Genomic DNA, 17,151 nt, shown 5'->3' on the forward strand with positions numbered 1-17,151 from the left:
TATTTTTGTAACACTGTGTGGTTCTTTCATGTGTGTTAAGTGCTGTGTGATTAAAGCGGTATTGCATGAGCTTTGCATGTCTCCTAGATAAGCCTTGGCTGTTCATCCACAGCTAGCTCTAGAGAGCCTGGCTTCTAGACACTGCCTACACTTCACTAAGAGGCGATACCTGGATCTGGTATAAGGTGTAAGTACCATGGGTATCCACCACACACCAGGCCAGCTTCCTACACTCCCCATTCCCGATTCAGAGGGGAATGCACAAGGGATGTCCTCTCTACCTGCTGTTGTTTGCTCTAGCCATGGAGCCTTTGGCGTGCCTGCTGCGTTGCAACCTTCTGATGTGGGGCTGGAGATGGGGGGACGGGCTACAAGACAGAGTGGCACATTATGGTATTTTTGGGTGATCCCCCTACCCCAGGCCGTAGATGCCTGGAGCTACTAGATTTATATGGGGAGACATCTGGGCTTTGAGTCAACGCAAGTAAATCCACCCGGGTGGTAGTGGTGGTGGGAGACGCCCAAGGTCGTTGCTGGTGCCCACATTTTTGGGTACGGAAGAGCGACTTTAAATATCTAGGGATCCGTAGATCATATCTCTCCGAGCTGGCATGGCAACTTAATTTCAGAGGTCTGACCTCGGCCTTTGATCAAGATATGCAAAGATGGAAGGGTCTGCCCTTAAATCCCATGGGGCACACTAAGCTCCTTAAAATGATGTGGCTCCCCCGCTGTCTTTATGTTTTGGCGAACTTCCCCAATGCATACCACAAGAGTGGTTTAGTTACCCGACATCCAAAATCGCAACTTTTATATGGAATGGGGAGGCCCAGAGTAGCCTTTAACTCGACGTGGAAGTCACAATTTGAAGGGGGATTGGGAATCCCAGATTTATACGCCTACTATCTCACCACACAACTAGTGCCCGTCAATGAGTGGTTTGCGAGAGGCTGGGACGACCCCGCCTACCGACTTGAGATCTATTCAGTGGGTTTCAAAGGGCTTCCGGACCTACTATACAGGGAAAGTGTGTCCGGAGAGATGCCCTCTTGCACTTGAGTAGCAATACACTGATGGAGGGCTGCTTTGCGTCTAATACAGTTGGACCGTCGCTTAATGCGGATGACGCCCTTATGGCAGGGTACGTGGCTGCAGCAGCTCATAGCACTTAAGGGCTTCCTTTACTGAGATCAGATAGGGATTACATACCTGGGAGGCGTCTACAAAGGTGACAATCTAATGTCCTTTCAAGACCCAAAAGAGCAATATGATCTAACTAATGCACAATATTTCCGCTACCCACAGATATGACATGCTCTCAGGGCACACATCCCCCGACATTCAGCTCCCTGAATACAACTCATTGGCAGAAAGATACTAATGGGGCAATTGGGGAAAAAAACAATTTCCCAAATCTATTGATCCCTGTTCATTCATGCCCCGATGGCTTTGACTCCTTGAGATAGAAAATGGGCAAACTGGGTTGGGGACCTAGATGACGACTGGAGAGAAGTGTCCCTGGCCACAAGGGAAGTGGCCATATCCTCACTATTACGCATGGTACAATTTAACTACTTTCATGCAACCTATCTAACCCCTGCATGTATACAGCGAATGTCCCCTAGGACCCACTCAGCCTGTGCTAGATGTAACCTTCCCCTGGGGGATCTCTTTCATGTGGTCTGGGACTGTCCTAGGTTAAGACCCTTCTGGGTGGTGGTTGGAGTAGAGATTTCAGATGTCTTGGGGCGTCCGAATGACCTGACCCACAAAAACAGCACCGTTGGGACTATGCAAAGAGCTGAGAGGCCCACACACAGAGCGTAGCTTAATAGGAATGGCCTGTCTAATCGCTAAGAGAGACATAGCCCGTCTGTGGAAGCAACCCACAATCCCATCGATGGCAATGTGGTGGGCAGGTGTGGACTCGTGTGCACAACAAGAAAAGCTGATCTATGCATCTCAGGGGTGTACAAAGAAAGATGATGAAGTGTGGGAATATGGTGGAACTACAACTGGTTATCAATGTAATGGTGTTTGTAATGTGTACAAATGGGCTGGCCTGTGATGTAACAGTTCTGAATACTCAGTGTTTGTTTCTACTGTTGTATGAGGTGTGTACAATGTTTATAAACAATACAATTGGTTATAAAAGTAATGAATCACGTATTCACAGTGGTTTCTGTCCCGCTGTGACCTCCTAGCACTAAAAATACACGTCACTTTTATCCACTGCACCAATAATTAATTCTGTCTCTCTCTGGTTACACACAGACCTCTGCAATGCACTACCTAATAAAGGTTTAATAAAGTGCATTTCTCAATGATTTATTTTTCATTTAAGTTGCATGTTATTTTATATGTAGCTTCCTGACGATGAAAGACCAAAAAGAACTTACAGAATATTGTATTATTTTTAGGCACACCTTTGACCCCGCCTCCATGCTCACTGACTCCGCCCCCACTGCATGCAGCATCAGAGTTCCCATTCTTTTTTTAATGCACTTCGATCGCTTGCTCCAACACCCATCCTCGCTGTGCTACAATTTATTTTTAAATTAATTTTCAGAGAGCTGGCAGTCACAAAGTGCTACCAGGCCACTTGCTTCTCACTAAAGCTTTCCGGCACGCTTTTTAAATTTTTTTTACTTTGTGGTTCTAAAGTGGCCGTCAGGCATACTGGAATGGTAAAGTAAAACAAGCATTTGCAATGCGTCTCGCATTTGAGTTAGAGCTATTGGCGCTGTAAATTCATAACTGGACTTTTCTTGCCACATAAACTGGTCAACCCTGCCTCATAATTTGTTCTTTTCCTGCCACATAATTCCAGTGCCCCTGCATGTGATTAAAGCACTTCCATTTACCTTCTTCCACTCTCTGCAGCCAAAAATGCAAATGTTACAATTTAGCGTTGTAATTTAAATTTGCCATGCTAATTCCAATAGAATACCGCTTTCAGCACCCACCATCAGAGTTGTAGTCTGGCTAACACAATTCCCAAAACAAGACAGCCAGGGAGGAGTAACGAGAGAAATAAACTAGAAGTTTCATCCAAACATATCAAGAGTGTTCAAACAATCATAGTGTAATAAGGATATTGAGTTGGCCTGAATCATGGTCATAATTGCAATAAGGAGAGATTAATAAAACATATAACATTATCATATAAACCCAATAAAAATCTATATCAGAAATAAACGTTTGGCATTGTACTGTAATGCTCAGAATAGCCCCTAGAGGACACCACAATGAAAATAGCATTTGTAAGAAACATGGGCATGTTACCATATAGTTAGACCCTAGAAAAGAAAATGAGTGAAACTATTGCAGTATAACCATATATTTAGCCCCTAGAAGGCATAGTGCATTGCACATTTCCAGGGCCAGCAGGCCAATAGCAAATGTATTACAAACAAGACCCTTAAAGCACAAGCTATTCCCAGCTGTTAAAAAAAAAGTTCCAGCCATGCGGGAGGTTAAAACGACACTGAAAGGAGGGAGGGGTTATTATTTTGGGGTCCCCACTAACCTAGTGTGGGGACTCAGAGATGATCTAAACAGAAAGAACAGGTTGTTGTGAACATTTTAAAGATGGTCCCATTGTCCTAGGACTATCAAAGGCTGAGTTATAAGCAAACATGTTTAGTAAATGAATGGCCTGCAAAGCATTATGGGATGACCGTGTGCAGCAAATATTGTAGTATGTTGACTGTAATGGTCAGAACAGTGCCTAGAGGACACCACAATAAAAATATCACCTGTAAGAAACATGGTCATGTAGCCATATAATTAGCCCCAAGAGAGCATAACCACATGAAAATAGAATGGCACAAAGTAATGTAGTGCAACCATATATTTAGCCCCTAGAGACTCCTGATTAACAGGAATAACCATTCATACTCCACTTAACAGAGATCATAATTTCTACCCTGGAAGTAAGAAATGCTAAGTAGGTCCTGCAAGGAATCTTATCTGTTACTTGTTGGATTTGTGCACAGATTACTGATGTGTAATCTTCATTACCAGTGAACTGATACATGGGAGAGAGGCAGAGGAACAAAGCAGAAGCAAATGTACAAACAATGCTTTATTAGAAAAAAGGAACCAACTGTATTTCAAAACAGTTTTTAACACCAAAAATTCAATGTAAAATGAGTGACAACATACTCATCAAAATTAGATACGTACAATGTAAGGGACAGTGAGTAGCCTGATAGCACATGGCTGTCCAAAAAAGGTACAGGAGGGCAAAATCCATGGAAGATTTTCAGGATCTCCACATAAGATACATGCTTATACAATGAATTGAAAAGGAACTCATTCACATGGCATGTGTTAACATGGAACCCTGCCAAGGCTCCCTAAGGGCACCAGAGCTGGGTGGGCCCTACTCAATGCTTCTTATGCATTAGATAACGTGGGCCACAGTGGCAGCAGTAAAGCCTCAAATGTTTCTTCTAAAGTGAGATTTGAGCCAGAGAGCTGGAATGAAGAACGGCGAGCTCTGTACAGAGCTTACCACAAAAACTGGGAACTCCTGACACTTCTAGGCTCTAGGTAGAGGAAGCTTGAGACCAGATCCTGTGCTAAAGACAGGACTTCCTGTTGTAGGCCAGCGGTGACCCTTCCTGTCTCTAGGATGGAGGTGGGACTTCTGTCTCTTGACCAGAGGTGTCACTTACTGTCTCAGGTTGGAGGGACTTCCTGTCTCTAGTCTGGGGACAGAAATTCCTATATCTATTCTGGAGGTGGGGTTTCCGGTCTCTTGGCCAGAGATGGCCCTTCCTATCTCTAGGCTGGAGGTGGGACTTCCTGCCTCTTGGCCAGAGGTGGCACTTCCTGTCTCTAGGCTGGAGGTGGGACTTCCTGTCTCTAGGCTGGAGGTGGGACTTCCTGTCTCTTGGCCAGAGGTGGGACTTCCTGTCTCTTGGCCAGAGGTGGGACTTCCTATCTTTTGACCAAAGGTGGCCCTTCCGGTCTCTTGGTTGGAGGAGGGAATTCCTGTCTCTAGGCTGGAGGTGGGACTTCCTGTATCCAGGCCGGAGACAGGATTTCCTGCCTGTAGGCTGGACTTCCAGTCTCTAGGCTGGAGACGGGGTGCCTGTCGCTAGGCTGGAGGTGGGACCAGAGGTGTCCCTTCCGGTCTCTAGGTTGGAGGTACGACATCCTGTAGCTAGGCTTGAGACTGGACTTCCTGTCTCTAGACTGAGGCAGCCCCTGACAGGAGTAGATAAAACAGAAGTTTAAATGTTGCAAACTTTAAGACTATTATTAACGAAGCAAACTTGGCAAAGTATGTTCTGGGGGTGATGAGAAGTCAATTCAGACAACAGATAAGTGACAACTGCACTTTGAAACAAAGGGATATGGAACTTTAGAAACTGACTCGTCAGCCCCCTTCTGCAACGAAATAGGTTGAAGAATATGGACACTATTTGGTTTTCATGAATTCTATTCCGTTTTCAGTCACACGTGACAATCAACAAGTGCCGAGTGTTTGAGAAAACTATAAAACATTTAACAACAGCTCCCAAAAACGGTGGAGTTACCTGTAGGTGCCCCGAACACCTGAGCTGCAAACAGAACACATATTAGCACATTCCGCCTAGAAGGCAGAACAAAGTGAGCCCTGAGTTAGACACCCGGTTGTTCCCTGAAAACTGTAGAGTTGTTACACATTCAATCAGTACTCAGGAAGTGGCTTGTACCACTGGTGTAGATATTTACATAGGTTTTATACCAAGAGAAGGGCACTGCACAGGTTGAGCAAACACTGCTTCTCAGAGCCTCAACTCATGCTCACGCCTGTATGTAGAACATGTTCCGTTGTCCCTCCATGTGCCCACCATCTTGGACTGGACCACGTATATTTGCAGTGTGGCTGCCACACGCTCAGCGGCAGAAGTCTTCATTCCACGGTTGGTGTGATCACAATTTAGGAATACGTTGCCCACCTTCGATAGGGAAGGCCGGAGGACTTTGGTCTGGCGGTGTAGTAGCTCAGCGTATCCTGGTGGCACCTCTTTTGGTTTTATGCATCTCTTCGGCTTCCTCTTCTCCGCACAGCAGCTTCTGCAGGCACTGCTGGATGTCCTGCTGTCCACTGTATGCCCTCTTCATCCCACGTGGGAGGCAGCGGCACGAGGTCAGGTTGAGGTAAGTAAGAAGTGGGCAGGACAAGATGACATCTCTAGAGAAGGCGGTGAAGAGAAGGTAAGTGTTAGCATGACCTGAGACAGTTTATACAGACTTATTCATCTCTGTGCTGGGCATAGGCCATCTCTGCAAAGAAGTGGCACCCCGGTGAGTGCGCAGACCTCAGCCAGCTCATAGTCACTAGGAGGGCTGGTCCGGGGTTGGGACCAGATCAAGATTTCCACCAAATCAAGCCAAACCCACCCTGAACAAGGAAGAAGCAAGAACATGAAAAGTCACATTTGATCTCAGTATGGCAACACCCTGATGAGAAAGCTCCTTTTCTGATATACATACACAGACACCTTTGTCCAACAATACACTAGAGGTACTCAAATTGGAAAAATGGTACTGCCTTCTCTTCCCAACCTCAATAGAAGACCTCAGTGGTTACACAGCATTACCACCCCTCACCCAACCCCCTCCCACCAAACTGAACTACAGCAAACGCTTTACTTTGGATTGAGCAGAAAACTCATCACCAAGGTGCAGTCAGTCAAAAGTCAAGCCACAAGAATCACCCACGCTTGTTTATAATTTGAAATGCACTAGGGTTGTTGTACAAAAAGTCTTTCAGGTACCACAAATTAAAAACAAGTGCAATTATGAGAATATCATAATGATAAAAGGAAACAGCCATTACTTAGAAAAAATAATGCTAATCATGCACAGAGCCCACGCATAAATAGCAGAGTAAATCAGCAAAGGACAACAGATGACCACTAATTACACACACAATAGGTATCTTCTTTGAATTGAGTTTTAAAGTCAAGGATGAGGAAATGTATCAGGTGAAACCTCCAGCGTTAGCACCCTGTGGCTTACAGAGTCGACCCTCCTGGTCACTTCATGGGTGGGTTTGATATTTTTGGCTTGGGATACGGATCAATGCAAGAAGTTAAATCACATCAGCTCCTTATTGACAGTTGCATCAGAGGCCCCTCTCATATGGGGCTGCTGTAAGCTGGTCTGCATTCACATTCAATCCAGGCTCAATCCTCCCCGGTGTGCTCAGACCAGTCAACGACAGTGTAGTGTCCGCCATAAAATGCTCCAATCACAGACCCGTTTGAAAGTATTAGTTCCAAAGCCTAGGGGAGCAGAGAAGGACAAGTGAAAGATCCCACTCCCAGTCATTTTCTTTCCTTGCCAGGGGTCCCCTATTTCGAGATAAAGGGGGGCTGCCTCTAGGGTTACCTCTCACAGATTTCCTGCCCTGAGAATGAGAATCTAGAAGGGAATCTCTCCTGCCAGGGGGACCAGCCACTTCCACCAGGGGTCACACTTACCCATGTATAAGGCCTCATTGTTGAAGCTCGTCCAGCAGGATGAGACTGCTGCCTGACCTAACTACTGGATGCCACTGGATCCTACAGGATGGTTGACCTGCCTGGCCATGCCCCATTCCTGGCCTCCACAAGGACATCAAGAGAATTCCTTTTGCACAAAACACTCACCTACCAGGGTAAAGCTAGAGACCAATTGTATAGGTCACCCTCCATATTGGTTTGTCTGGTCTTGCGGCTTCCGCTTTAATATGTGTGCAGTGATACACAGGCCCTTTCAATCTTCAGTTTTCACCCCAATGTATCAGTTTTAAACCATCTCCCAAGTAGCTCTGAGCGAGGGGGTGACGCAACCAAACCTGAAGCTGTTTGGGAAATTGCTCCCACAGGGAATTCTGAAAGTCTTGCACTTTCTCCCTTCCTTCTCTCAGTCCATGTTTAATTCTTTTGTCCTTTTCCATCTATCCATACACCTTTCTCTCACTCCCTCGTTTTCATCCATCTTACAAACCTTCTTTCCTTCCAACAATCACTTTTTTCTCTCCATCAAAAAATTATTTTCTTAGTTTTGCCCTCATCATCCTTCCCTCCATACATCCTGTCTTATGCCTCCCCATCAATCCATTCATCCATCCTCTCTCTACATTCTCTAAATCCATCCTTCCCTCCATACATCCTGTCTTACGCTTCCCTGTCCATCCATCTCTGAAATCATCACCCTCTCTACCCTTCTCTAAATCCATCCTTCCATCCTCATCTCCATCCATTGCCACGTTCATCCTTCCTCTTGCCTTCTCTCCATGTCATCCTCCCTTATTTCCTTCCACTCCAAGAGATCTATTTAAGACCCTTGCAGACCAGACTCTCTGAGAAAAGTCAAAGGAGCGATAAAAACATCCTACATATTTCATATCACACAGAACTGTCCTGAGATGCCCGCTTACCCCGCTCAAGCTGCTGGAGCGGGGGGTTAAAGATGCCCCTTTTAAGACTTCGTCATTGGTTAGCCCCTGAATCTAAGATCAGGAGCACTGTAGTGCACCAAGCCGTTTACCGTGCTGGCTTTATTAAAGGCAGGGTAGCGCTTCACACACCTTCAGAGGTCAGCGCTAGCCTCAGTACTTAATTTGAGCCTGTGGTTTCCGGTGCTCGGCACCTGCACTTAATTGCCAACACCAACACTTTTGACAGCTGCCACATGGTGGTGCTGTTTCTCTAATTTAGAGATGAGAAGAACAACAGTTGTTTATTGATTCAATATACATGAAAAACAACTAATACTGACCACCTAGGCCATTCTTACAGCTTTGGGGCCTCGAACAGTCTGAATTGTCACACTTGCAGCATTGTGATGGTTAGTGGTTCTGTAGGTGCCGTCATCTGCAATGCTGGCAAAGACAATGTGCGACTAAAGTTGCGGTGGGCCCCTCACAATGGCCCTGGCACTTTTTTTTTTTTTTTTTTTTTTTTTTTTTTTTTTTAAACAAATTAAGCACTAGCTAGACCACTTCTGCTCTTTCAAGCGATGGATCATTAAAGGTACAGGAAAGTCAGCTGAGCCTTTTCGATCTAAACCCTAAGCAGTGGAGTAGTCTGGCATAAGCCGGCCAAAAAAGACACCAGTTCCAAAAACCATCCAACCCAGACTCTTCTCTCAGGTGTGGTGGGCTTCGCTGGCCGCAACTGGACCCTTCTTCAAGCATCTGCTCTAGAACTGATTCTAGTAGGAGGAGGAGTAGCAGCAGTATTAGTAAGGGTAGTAGTATGAGTGGTAAGATCAGTACTGGAAATAGTAGGAATTTAATGGTTGTGTAAGCAGGTGTAACTGGAGTAGGAGGAATGGCATGAGTGGCAGTACAACTTGGAGTAGTATCAGTATGAATAATACAAGTAGTAACTGTAGGAGTAATATGAGAAATACCAGGAGTAGTAGTAATATTGATAGTAGCAGCAGTGTTATAAATAGTACAAATAGTACTAGAAGTAGTAGGAGCCGGGCCGTAATACAGGAAATAGTAGTAGTAATAATATCACTGATAGCAGCCGCAGTTTTATGAATTGTACAAGTAGTATTGGAAGCAGCAGTACGAGTAATATTGGCAATAGCAGAAGTAGTATTAATATTACTGATAGTAGCAGCAGTATTATGAATCGCACAAGTAGTACGTCAGGTAAAGCCTGAAATTGACATTTTTACGATTGCATATTTGCACTTTTGGGGGACGGGGTGTAGTTTTTTTTAACATGATTTATCCTGCTCTTCTCACTTCCGGTCTCGCCTGCTGTAGTGGACCTCTGCCGACCACCATTTTTGGTGCCGGTCTAGTCGTTATTGGAGACTATTTAAAGAAGGTGCAGGTGTGACTGCGCAGCGAACGCGCAGGCCCAGCACGCCAATGGCGCACCAAAAGCAAGCCCATCTGTGCCCATCCGTGCACCGACCGCTCCCAGCCCCAGCCATGCTGCCAGAAGTACGTCAGAGATGCGGGGGAATCATTGTATCAGGATAGAACCTAGAATGTTACTCTAGGGACCATCTGCTATCAATTGGTACACAGCATAGCCTTTTCCTTGGCTCTTTTCTAGAAAGGAAAGCCTGCTGGGCCTTTCTCTGCACCCACCTGGGGTAGTACACGTCGTTCTGAAATGCGACCTAGTAAATGCCAGGACATTGGCAAAAGCACGCTACTGAAGTTAACTTACGGTTAGAATCTGATAACTGGGAAGTGCTGTTTATTACAGAAACTTGGACTACTCCCGACTCAGCAGTAGAGCTGGCCTGGCCCGTCCTTCACAAACCACGGGATGATCGAAGGGGAGGAGGAGTTGTGATAACTTAGAAGGAAAATTTGAATTTTCCCTCACTTGTGCTCATTGAACTTGGAGGTCCAGAAGTGCTGGGTTTTATGCTGAAAACTGAGACAGGCAACACTTTGTCGGGCATTCTGTGCTACAGACCTCCTGGTCTCCCCAGTCAACATCTTCACCCTCTGTCGGAAGTTGTTCCCAGTATGGTGCTTGCCAATTCGAATTTTTTTTAATACTGGGGGACTTCCACAAATGGGCAGAGGGAGATCTATCACCTCCTCTTAAAGAACCTCTCAACTCTTGTGAAATCTTCAACAGCAAGTACAGGGCCCAACCCATTGAGCTGGACTCAGTCTCGAACTCATCTTTTCCCCTGATGGGATGAAATATTATATCCCTACACTGGACGGATCATGCCTTAATCTCCTTCCATGTGCAACTGAAGGAATCTTACCACCCCATGCGGGCGGCTAACTCAATAAGAACTGGGATCTATGGCATAAACTGATCAAGCCTAGCTCGGGTACACGTTTTAATCTGATTAACACCTTTGACCCTAAGAATTTAGTAGATTTCAATTACCTGGCATTTGAGCAGGGGTTTTGCAAACTTTGGATAAAGCTATTCTTAGCACCAATTTAAAATCCTGCTGCAGATCATCCACAACCTGGGACAATGAATCTTTAAAAACTCCTAAATCTGCGTGCAGGCGACTGGAAAGAAAATTGCTCAGTAGTATTCTGAAGCATATAAACAATACTTAAAAGTTCTACTACAGGCATACAAAAGAGAGGTCAATAAAACAAAGGCTTAATACTTCCCCATACTATCACTGCTGCCACCAATAATGCTACAAAAGGTCTTCGATATCCTGCAGGAATTATTCAATGCAGACTGTGTAAAGCAGGATAGTATACACTCACCAGAACTCAGCGATGATCTGGTCGATTTCTTTCAAAAGAACATTAGTAAGATTATGAAAGAGATTGACACCTCCTCTCACCACCCCATAAGGTTCAATCTCTCCTTCTAATCTGGGGAGAGTGGATGAAACTAAGGGTAGCCACCACAGCATAAGGGTACCACTACGATCCAGACTAGATCAGAGTACCCGAGAGCCCTGTAGGGAGGCTACAGAGTTTCAAACCCCTTTTGGAGGAATGTTTTCGATCTACTGCCATGTCAACCTCATCGGGTTTGCCTCTAGATCCCCTTCCTTCTAGGCTGTGAAGGAGTTTGGAGATGAACTTTTCCTTCGCACTTGGCAATTTTGCAACCAATCTCTGTTGACGGATGAGGTATCACATATGTGGAAAAAGGCAACCCGATTCAATGTATTTACTGACCACTCGTAAGTATCCTTGGCTCTCACAGAGGCTTCTATTTCACTGGATGCGCTGTCCCCATGGCCGGTGAAGGTTCACGGCTGCCCTGAGGGCAGAGCATGAATTGCAAGAGGGCACACTGTCCTGCGACAGTGCGCCCTATCTGCACCATGGATCCTGACGCCTAAAGTCTGCTAATCACAACTACGGCTCAGCCGGCCGACCTGTAGGACACTTCACATGCAAGGATCATCCCTGTGAGCTCTATCTCTGAGTCTCTGACAGGAATATGATTTTCTGAAACTCAGCAGTCCACTAAACAACACTTCTCATCAGGCAGACCTATGCTAGGCCTCACTATGCCAGCCTCTATTTTCATGATGGAACTTTTAGCCCAGCTCAACCTCGGTCCCGTAGGAATTTCTAATTCCTGATCCTGCTGGCTCTTCACCAAGCCTTTCTGACCTTCCTATCAGTGTGAATGATCAAAGGATTCCTATACGATACTATCATTCCTGTAGATGTCAGCTATCTTCACTTCCATGATTTTCATTCAAAGTACTCTGAAGTTACTGCACCGTTGTTTGCAGCGCTTTACAAAAATCCAGAATAAAATTAAAAAAATTAAAAAACCTTAGGAGTGTTAAACTCTTGCTTAAAGGAGAGTGTAGGAGGCTGGCCCAGTGTGTGGTGGACACCTACGGTGTTACCCCTTACACTGGGTCCAGGCAACCTTTATTAGATAGAGTTACAGTGTCCACACAGCCAGAGCTCTCTACTGGTAACTGTGGGGGCCGCCAAGACTTATCAAGGAGGAGTGTGAGGCACTTGCAATACCACAGTAGTCACACAGTAACTTATCACACATGAAAGGAAAGGAACCACACAGTGTTGCAAAAATAAAGGTACTTTATTACAGGAACACTAAACTAGATTACTATAGGCAGACCCTCTCCTGGAGGCAAGTACACACCAAATATACTCCGGTAAGTATTAGGAAATAGCATAAAATAGCAAAGGCCCCAAGTGGGGACCAAAACATATACTAAAAAAAAGTGGAATGTGAGAATGGGTCCCCCACCAGAGGATATGGAGTAGTTTGCCAAGGTTTGGGAGAGAGTGGAACCCCAAGAGGTAATTATCTACAAGACCCCCAGCGACCAGGAGAGGAGAGGTAGGTTACATGGTCATCCCCTAGGCTAACATGGGGACTCGTAAATGGAATATTGCAAAAGCAGGACCAGGCCGGTGGAACTTAACAGTGGATTCTGGATGAAAAGGACCTGCGAAAGGAGGGGACAGAGTCCAGTCCATGCAGGAGTGACCAGGTGGGTCAGGAGGCAATGCCCACTCCTCTGTGGGTGAATATCCGAGTCTACGGTGATAGAGGAAGCCCAGCTGCGGAGTCCAGGAGCTGCAAAGGAGTCCCTGAAGTCATCTAGGAGCTGTCCCTCATTGGTCGCCACATTGCAGATGGATCAGTGGTCAGGAGGACCACCAACAAGCACAAACAAATGCAACTGGAGCTGTTAGAGATTTGCAGAACAGGACCAGCAAGGTCCCGGGGGCTCGATCCCTGGAGGGGAGTCCAGGCTGACCCTGAGAAGACAGGAGAGCAAGCAGAAGCAGTCAGAGTCCCCACGAGCAATCCACTGGCAGCAGGCACAGTAAGTCGCAGTGAGGCCCAGTCAGCACCCCTGAAGAGGAGTCCCATGTTGCTGGAGCTGCAGGGAGAACGCTGTCCTTGTAGAGGTGGAGTGCTGTGGGCCGGGGCTACTAGGAGCCTGAAGATCCCTCGGAGCAGGAGTCAACAAGTATTGTTTGCTGCATTAGTTGCGGTGCACAGGGGTTCTGTCTTTGAGGAAGAAGCAAGGGCTCACCATCTCCCAGGTTGGACGGAAGGCAGAGAGGACCCAGAGGACCCCTCAGAACCACCACCTGTGTAGGAGAATCTCTACAAGTCCAGAGGACAGCGGATCCCAGCAGCCGGACGTCATTGCCTTAGGTGCCTGCGGATGCCGGGGAGTGATCCTTCACTCCAAGGGAGATTTCTTCTTGCAGCTGAAGTCTTGCTGAACCCAGAAGATGCACAGCCGTGGAAGTGTTGTAAGTCGCTGGCAGGAGCTGCAGAAACAATGTTGCAAGGAGAGGTTGTCGGCGTTGCAGTCTTGTTCGGTTCCTATGGAGTCCAGCAGCAGTTTAGGTCTTTGCAGAGGAGTCCCGGTGCAATCCTGCACGACAAATCTTGGGACCCACCCGCAAGGGAGACCCTAAATAGCCCAAAAAGGGGCTTTGTCACTCTGCAAGGTGACCACCTATCAGAGGGGGTCACTGACGTCAGCTATGTACCCTGCCCAGTCAGATGCTCCCAGGGGCCTTTGTACATCTCGATTTCAGGATGGCAGAACCACATGACCACCTGGAAGAGCCCTGGGAACCACCCCTGGGGTGGTGATGGACAGGGGAGTGGTCACTTCCCTTTCATTTGTCCAGTTTCGCACCAGAGCAGGGACCCAGGGTCCCTGGACTGGAGCAAACCGAATTATGCAAGGAGGGCATCAAATGAGCCCTTTAAAGCAAACCGGTGGTGTGAGGAGCCTGCCCCTCCCCAGCCCTGTAACACCTATTCCCAAAGGAGGAGGTTGCACCCCTCTCCCACAGGAAAGCCTTTGTTCTGCCGTCCCCTGCTTGAGCTGATCAAGCAGCAGGAGGACAGAATCCTGTCTGAGGGGCTGCAGCAGCGTGGGCTACTCGCAGACCCTGAAAGACTGGTAGGAACAGTACTGGAGCCCCCAGAGTGCATGAAATCATGCCATAAATACTAGGGTATGATTCTAACATGTTTGATACCAAATGTGCCTAGGTTAGGAATTACCACTATGTAGCTGGACCACAGGTAGTGTGACCTGTGGCCAGTACATGGATAAAATGGCTTCTCTGCACTTACGAAGTCCAGTGGATTGGAACTCGTAGGGGCACCTCTGCCCATTCAGGGATGCCACACGCACAGGGACCTTCACCCTGCCCTTTGGGCTGGAAGGGCATACCATAGGGGTGACTTACAGTGACCTGGTGTAGTGACCAGCAGTAAAAGGGTGCATGCACCTTTTCACGCAGGCTGCAAATTGCCGGCCTGCAAGACACAGTTTGCAAGGGCTCCCTTGGGTAGCATTATACATGCTGCAGCCCCTGGGCGACCCCTGATGTACCAATGCCCTGGGTACCTATGTACTATATACTAGGGACTTACAGGGGTACACTAGTATTCCTATTGTGGGGTGTAAGAAGCACCAAAGCAACTACATTGGGAGGAAAAAGCACAATCACTATGGTCCTGGTTAGCAGGATCCCAGTGAAAACAGTCTAAGCACACTGACATCAGACAAAAAGTGGGGTAACCATGCCAGAAAGAGGGGACTTTTCTACAGAGAGGTTGGAATCTCAAGCGCTCTCAAGGCCTCTTGAATGGCAGTGGGAAGAATTGGAGGCAATAATGTGCATCCATTTTGTGGGGAACATTAAAACAGAATTAAAGCTATATATATATATATATATATATATATATATATATATATATATATATATATATATATATATATATATATATATATGGAAAATGTCACTTACCTAGTGTACATCTGTTCGTGGCATGTTCCGCTGCAGATTTACATGCTGTGCATTATACTTCTGCTATCTAGTGTTGGGCTCAGTGTTACAAGTTGTTTTTCTTCGAAGAAGTGTTTTCTAGTCACAAGATCGGTTCCATTGCGCATGGGCATCAACTCCATGTTAGATTGTTTTCCCGCAGAGGGTAAGGTAGGAGTGATAGAGTATATAGGTGAAAAAGAAAAGAGATGTTCATGCTAATGCAAATCTATATATATATATATATATATATATATATATATATATATATATACACATATGTGCAAGTGTTGTTAACTTAAACGGCTACAGGCTCCCGGGGAGGTGGGAGGGTGCATGTGAATCTGCAGCGGAGCATGCCACGAACATTTTCCGTTCGGTGGCATGTGTAGCTGCAGATACACATGCTGTGCATAGACTTCAAAGCAGTTTGTCCTCCCATATAAGCGGTGGTCAGCCTGTAGGAGTTGAATTTATTTGAAATAATGTTCTGAGTACAGCTTGACCTACTGTGGCTTGTTGTGTTGCTAAAACATCTACACAGTAGTGTTTAGTAAATGCATGTGGTGTTGACCAAGTAGCTGCTTTACATATTCCAGCCATTAGTATATTTCCTAAAAAAAGCCATTGTAGCACCTTTTTTCCTTGTCGAATGTGCTTTAGGAGTAACTGAGGTTGTCTTTTGGCTTTAATGTAGCATGTTTGGATGCATCTTACAATCCATCTTGCTAATCCTTGTTTTGAAGTGGGCTTACCTTTATGAGGTTTTTGAAAAGCTACAAACAGTTGTTTATTTTTTCTGAATGGTTTTGTTCTGTCTATATAGTACATTAGAGCTCTTTTAATGCCTAATGTATGTAGAGCTCTTTCTGCCACAGAATCTGGCTGTGGGAAGAAGACTGGTAGTTCCACTGTTTGATTTATATGAAAAGGCGAAACGACTTTTGGCAGAAATTTGGGATTTGTTCTTAGTACAACTTTATGTTTGTGTACTTGTATGAACGGTTCTTCAATAGTGAAGGCTTGAATTTCGCTGACTCTTCGCAAAGACGTAATTGCGACTAGAAAGGCAACCTTCCCTGTTAAGAATTGCATTTGACATGGGTGAATAGGTTCAAATGGTGGGCCCAAAAGTCGCGTAAGTTTAAATTCCAAGAGGGAACTGGAGGTGTCCTGGGTAGAATGATGCATTTTAAGCCTTCCATGAAAGCTTTAATAACAGGAACACTAAATAAGGAGCTAAGCTGTATATTTTGTAAATATGCTGAAATTGCAGTAAGATGTATTTTTATGGAAGAGAATGCTAAATTTGATTTTTGTAAATGAAGTAATTAGCATACATTATCCTGTATTGATGCTGTAAAGGGGCAATCTGTTTAGATTGACAGTAATATACACATCTTTTCCATTTGTTAGCATAGCACTGTCTAGTAGTGGGTTTTCTTGCATGTTTAATGACCTCCATACATTCTGATGGTAGTTGTAAATATCCAAACTCTATGACCTCAGGAGCCAAATCGCTGGATTGAGTGTTTTGGGATCTGGGTGCCTCATCTGTCCTCTGTTTTGTGTCAACAGGTCTGGTCTGTCTGGGAGTTTGGAGTGTGGTACTACTGACAGGTCTAACAATGTTGTGTACCACGGTTGACGGGCCCATCTTGGTGCTATGAGTATCATATTGAGTGAGTTTTGACACAATTTGTTGACCAGAAACTGAAAGAGTGCGAGAGGGGGAAAAGCGTAAGCAAATATCCCTGACCAATTGATCCATAGAGCATTGCCCTTGGATAGGGGATGTAGGTGTCTGGATGCAAAGTTTTGGCATTTTGCGTTTTTGCTTGTGGTGAATAGATCTATGTTTGGTGTTTCCCATTGTTGAAAGTATTTTTGAT

General features: G+C 45.7%; 1 protein-coding gene across 4 annotated transcripts in view; it reads right to left on the bottom strand.

The window, feature by feature from the left end:
* Positions 1-4,069: 4,069 nt before the first annotated feature.
* Positions 4,070-17,151, bottom strand: part of FBXL6 (F-box and leucine rich repeat protein 6) — a 108,226-nt gene continuing 95,144 nt past the window's right edge. For all 4 annotated transcript variants that reach the window (XM_069221109.1, XM_069221108.1, XM_069221106.1 and 1 more), the window contains exon 10: positions 4,070-6,190. In XM_069221109.1, coding sequence (XP_069077210.1) covers positions 6,001-6,190 — 190 coding nt within the window. In that variant the 3' untranslated portion in view covers positions 4,070-6,000. The remainder of the gene's footprint in view (positions 6,191-17,151) is intronic.

This window comes from Pleurodeles waltl, chromosome 2_2, assembly GCF_031143425.1.
Source record: "Pleurodeles waltl isolate 20211129_DDA chromosome 2_2, aPleWal1.hap1.20221129, whole genome shotgun sequence".
Classification (NCBI taxonomy): Eukaryota; Metazoa; Chordata; class Amphibia; order Caudata; family Salamandridae; genus Pleurodeles; species Pleurodeles waltl.